General features: G+C 38.6%; 1 protein-coding gene across 1 annotated transcript; it reads left to right on the forward strand.

The window, feature by feature from the left end:
• The first annotated feature begins 264 nt into the window (after window positions 1-264).
• On the forward strand, window positions 265-3,738 carry LOC135072560 (uncharacterized). Its single transcript, XM_063966519.1, is given in 6 exon segments — window positions 265-505; window positions 799-909; window positions 1,703-1,836; window positions 2,038-2,140; window positions 2,722-2,878; window positions 2,881-3,738. Coding segments are annotated over 6 exon segments (597 nt in total). The 5' UTR covers window positions 265-478; the 3' UTR covers window positions 2,946-3,738.
• Window positions 3,739-6,111: the final 2,373 nt, after the last annotated feature.

Below are 6,111 nucleotides of genomic sequence, written 5' to 3' on the forward strand. Positions count from 1 at the left end.
GGTGGAACGTTAAATTGTAGGAAAAGTGATTGTCAACCATCCAAGATATTATCTCCTTGCCCGTTAACCCACGCCTATGGAGATTCCACCCCTAGAGTTCCTTCTGATAGAGACCCAGTGCCTTTAAGTACAACCTGTGGTACAACCTACTCTTGGTTGGAGCCACATTTTGTCCGTTGCGCTTTTGGCTTAATAGTTACTTTGTCTTTGGCAAATCTGACAACTATTAAAAAGCAAATCTGTCAACTATTAAAAAACAAATTGTCAAAACTGTCAACTCTATGGCATAACCTTTTTGTGGAATTACGGGGTTCAAAATTATTTCTAAAAATTTGAATTGAATTAAAAATGAAATAAAAGCACTATCCCAAACACAGAACACGTAATAATAATCCCAAGGGTCTGCTCTAGTTAATTTGTTGTAAGCTACTGTTACCTACGTTTTAAATTATCTTAAAAAAATTAAACATTCGATAAAATGCTGGGAACTAAGTTAATAAAGTTTGTAAGTCTATTTTATTGTTTTTAATTATTGAAAACAAAATTGTTTAGTATCCCTATCGTCTGCATAAACATATATTAACAGTATTTAACAATCAACTGACCGCCAGTGACCCTTAATTGTATAAACTTACTGTTTATTAAAACAAATCTTAACATGATTAAATTGTTTAACATTTTACTTGAATCTTACAGAAAATGCTTTATTTGCTGAAAAACTGCTGATACTGGTTAGAATTCATAACTCACCCAAAACAGTTCATTAAAGTGAACTATCGTTGGTTCGTTTTGTTACAGGTAATGAGAAATAATATATTGAAACAAAACAAATTAGCAACAATATCATCATCTTTGCAATGTCAACAACTGCGACACAAAAGTGATCTCTATGAGCCAGATTATCTCATTGTAAGTAAATAATATTTTTAAGGATAGTTCCTTACTACACTCGACAGCAAATAAATCGCACCACCCGCGACAAGCACTTTCAAACGTATGCATCCCCACTTCACACCAATATTGGTACCATTCAAAAGCCTAGTTCTAAACTTCATTTCATTATAGGAAAGGTTTTTACCCCAAAAATGTTTCTTTAGAAGGATCCAGAGTCACTTCTTCAAAAAATAGATAGTTACGCTTGAGCCAACTTTTATGGCTATAAAACTGTTAAGTTGGAATTAATCGCTATCCATCTGTTAAAGAGGACACGTGTGATCATTATTTGGTTTTATAACCATAAAATTTGGTCTAATTGATCCCAGAGGTGAGCCCAAAGTGAGGTCTTTTTTCAAGTCACATTTATGGTATATGTTAATCATTTATTAAGAAATTAAATGTGTTTTTCTTTAAGGATATTTATTGGGCTTTCAAATAACACCAATATTGTTGGGGCACCATTATTGTGTCAAAAGAAAATCTTTAAAGTTCGCGTCGCGGGTGGTGCGATTTATTTGCTGTTGAGTGTATTTAACACTAATTGTTTTAGTAGCAGAATGTGTTTCTTTAATTGGCTTATGTTCAAGTTGTATCTTCCTGCACATGTATGTACAGTTAAATGCTTTTGAAAAATTGTTAAACAAATAATAATAATAAATACGAAGATACATACGTACACTCGAAAAACATAACCCTCCTTCTGGCGCAGTCGGGTTAATACTTACATTATCACACATTTATAACTTTACTATTATTATTGTTTCAGAGTATGGAACCTGATGAGCCAGTTTATGATTGCCTGAATTTGCAATTAAAAGGATATGATTTTGCATTGTTAGAAGCTTGCCAGAGTCAAATCCACAGATATGCTGAAGTCATGGGTCTCACAGTTGATGAATGGTAACTGTTCTACCTTAGTTATGATTTTGAATATGATATGCATGCACAACCTGTATTATTAATTAAATATAATATTAACTTCTAAAGTATTATGTTTGAATAGTAAGTCCAAACACAAAATAGTGTTTACTTTATCCTATCCTATTTAAGTGGTATGAGGCAACAGCTGATGTTTGCTTATTTTTTCCATTGTATAAACAGTTGGGCGACACCAGCACAACAACTCAAAGTGCAGCGTTTCAAACCCAAAGGAACTGCAGTAGATGCTGAATATCACTTAAATATTTATGAAAGAAATGTACAGGTAAATGCTCAATATCATACTTAAAAACTTACATTGCATCTTTCTGTTTACCTACATAAGTTGGCTTATTCCACTATTCCCCGTTAACGCCAATTGGAGCTTTGTAATGGGGAATTCCCGTTATATTAGGATTATTTGTATAACATTAGTAAGGAAATGTTTTGGGAATAGTGGTATAACATTCATCAGTATTTTGAATTTTTACTCTGAATTTGCACTTCAAACTTAGTACTACAAGAGTAGAGTTAGTAAATACAAGAGTGATCTCTTCGTTACAGCCAGAGAGGCAAAAAGGATAAATTATGTTTAAAATAAAAAGGAAGGTGGTGAAGAATCATATAACATTAACATACCTTTATAAATGAAAATAAGCCCTAAGAGTAGGCGCACACCGTTGATTTTTAGTTGGCCGATAGTTGTGCCCGATTTTAAATTGTATGAAGAATCGGCCAAATCGAACCGGCGTAGTGTGCGCACTCCCATACATGCCCATACTGATCAACTGCCCGACTAAACTATCGGCCGACGAAAAATCAACGGTGTGCGCCTACTCTTACTTTATCTAAACTAAACATTGTCAGGTGAGCGACGTGCCGGCCTGGGCGCTGGGCACGCTGCTGCGCGTGGCGCGCGCGAGCCTGCCCGAGGGCTGCTCGCTGCGCGTGCACGAGCACGCCGTCGAGCACGAGGAGGTGCGCTACGTGCCCGACAACCAGCTGCGCGAGCTCAAACAGCAACTCGAAGACATGGGCGGCAGCCGCGCCGACAAGAAGAAGAGGAAGTAGCGCGTGTGTTGATTTATTAAATAGTGCGTTATACAGGGTGTTAGGTAAATGGGTATATGAGCCGACACTAGCCCATGATAACATGGTCATATAATAATAATAATAAGCCCCGCAGGGCAGCTTTGTGGCGAGCTGTTGGTGAGTAGCGACACCACGGGGCCAGTTGTTAATCCGAGTGCTCCCGAGAGTCGGTCAAGACCCTCGTCTTCGGCTTGCCGAAGTGGAATCCGAGAGGGTCTGCAGGACTTTCACCTCTGGCTTGCCTTAACCGGCCGGCCAGAGTGGAGTCGCTAGAGCTATATGCTCCAGGGGTGGAAGTGTTAAAGGGCATAACGCCGCGAGTAACCTCGGAGAAAGCGCAGCACACCTCTCTACACCCCTGAGCTGGCAGACGCCAATGTTGCCCCTCAGTCCGGCCTATACGACCCATGACGCCAGGGGGGGCCCATTTAGTCGCTGGCTAGTCACCGCCTGCCATTTTTTCAGTCCGAGACTATGAACCAGGCAGGTGTCCCGTAGTCTCCATCCATAGCCTAGTAACCAGTCCATCCATCCTTCATCCATAACCCTAGTCCATTCTCCAATAACTGCAATAGCTCCTGTGCACAGGCTGGGGATGGTCTCTGGCTACATCCCATGATATAGTCAGAGACTAGATCCAGCATGTGCACCACTTTCACTTTTGTCGATTATTTTGCGCTTAAAACGGCCTCTACGTGTTGGATTATTGGATCTGTATCCCCCAGGAGACAGTTTTACAGATATAAATGCAGTAGCATGGGTTGGCACCCGGGGCGATCACCCCCTCTCCCCGTCCCCATGCCAGGGGCGGTTGAAACAGCGATTGGGGTCTGTTGAAATACATACAAATAATACAATAATTACCAATAAAATGTGTTTTATTTATCATTAATACTACGAATATTAAAATTATGGTAGCACATGACGACATAAATCAGTCTAAGTATTTAATATTTCTAAAACATTAATTAGCCTTTGATAAGTAGTAAACATTTAAAAAAAATAACATTAATATGATAAAATAAATGATATTTCCAAATCTAATAAACATTAATAATAAAATAATATAAACATTCTGAAGAAAGTTAACGAAAACCTTAATTTTTTTTTCAAACCATACTTTTCCGCCGCTTTCCGCAGTGAATCTCCAGCTTTTACCTCCTCTTATGCTTTACCAAGTCTATTTCCTCCCTGGAAATCTTCCTTACCCAAACTCTCGGCATCTACAAAAAATAAACATTAATACATTTTCTGTTTCAACCGTACCCAAAAAAAATGTTTCAACCGTCCCCAACCCCACTTTTGGTAAAATGTACTTTATAGTTTCGACATTAATAATCACACATTAAAAATAGTAACTGCCCCTTATTCTACAAGCTTCATTATAATCGCAAACGCAAATCAGACATTCACATAAAAAGAACAGATAGTATAAGCGTTAATGTCTGAAGAAAAATACTTACTTTGGGTAGTAAAAAACAAAATAGTGTTTTATACACAACGTCAACGCGTTAGGAAGTTATTAGGCACTAAATTCGTGTTCGGACCTGTCTTCCGCTTCTTTTTCCCCTAGGACCCCTTACTCCCCGCGGAACCGTTTACGAGATATTTGCTCTGTTTCAACCGTCCTTTGTTTCAACCGTACCCAGTCTCCCCTACTAATCTGCGCGACTTGTGTCACCCCCTGATGCTTGGCACCCGGGGCGGACCGCCGCTACTGTATAAATGAGTCAGAAATTTGATATCATCATTTTATTTTTTTTAATTTTCATACAAAATAAATTTTATAAAATCCGATTTGTATGAAAATTAAAATAATTGAAATTAAGATATCAATTTTCTGTCTTCACCATACCATTTATATGACCATGTTAACATGGGCTAGTGGCGTCTCATATACCCATTTACCTAACACCCTGTAGATCGTTTCATCCACGAAGACGCGCCCCATCATTCTTCCGTTAATGTTTGAGTGTTATCGGTACATGCTAAATCATCCACGAGTCACACGCACACTACAATAATGACGCTCGGATTGCTCGGATCAAACTCCCCGCACCTTTCCTCGACCAAATATTGGTGGGGCGCATCTTCGTGGATGAAACGAACTATAATAATTGTGTGTTATCTAGTTGTTTTAGGAAATAAATGTTTATGATTAGTAAGGATATTGTTTTTTTTTCCTTATTCCGCGAGGCACACTCCTTCCCTAAGGTATAAGTATTTTTGTTATAACATCTTTCCGCCCCCTTCACTTAAAATTAGATACCTACCTACCTAAAAAACCTACAGTGATAAAGACGAAAACGCAGTAGTCCCGCAGATCCCTTGCTCAAAAAGGAAATCATAGATTTTGTAAAAAAAATCTAAGGAATTTGTTAAAAAACTTACAGATCACGACACAGGAGTCACAGGACGCATCAAGCTGGACTGGGGCATTTTTACAGTACCCCGGAGCACGAATTAAACACGTTCTCGTTATAGTATAGTAATCGTTTATTTATTTTTTAAAAAACTAGCTTTTGCGCTTGGCGCATGGTTTGTTCATCAAAATCCTTTAGTAGTTTTTGCGTGAAAGAGTAACAAACATCCAGACATCTAAACTTTCGCATTTATAATATTAGTATAGTAGGTAGGATGACGCCTTTACCGTTTGTATAAGGAATTACGTAGTTTATTCGTGCTCAGGGCACAATACTTAGTTCGTGATTTGACCGGAAGTGAAAGATTTTCTCAAACTTCCGGCAAATGCCAGACGCGTTAGAGTAGGCGCACACCGTTGATTTTTAGTTGGCCGATAGTTGTGCCCGAATTTAATTTGTATGAAGAATCGGGCAAATCGAATCGGCGTAGTGTACGCACTCCCATACATGCCCATACTGATCAACTGCCCGACTAAACTATCGGCCGACGAAAAATCAACGGTGTGCGCCTACTCTTAATCCTCTCTCATCTCAGCACAATACGACTATCTATTGCGTAAATGACAGTCAACGTAGGTACTCGTATTTCGGTATATTTATTTTAAAAAATCCATCGTCTAATTTATCGACAGTGCTGCAATACAATAATTACCTACGCCGTCTAGGCAGTCTGCAGGTGGACAACCATCTGTGTAATTATTATTCATTTAGTAAATGCATCAAAATAATAATTGTTATTCCT

This window comes from Ostrinia nubilalis, chromosome 6, assembly GCF_963855985.1.
Source record: "Ostrinia nubilalis chromosome 6, ilOstNubi1.1, whole genome shotgun sequence".
Classification (NCBI taxonomy): domain Eukaryota; kingdom Metazoa; phylum Arthropoda; class Insecta; order Lepidoptera; family Crambidae; genus Ostrinia; species Ostrinia nubilalis.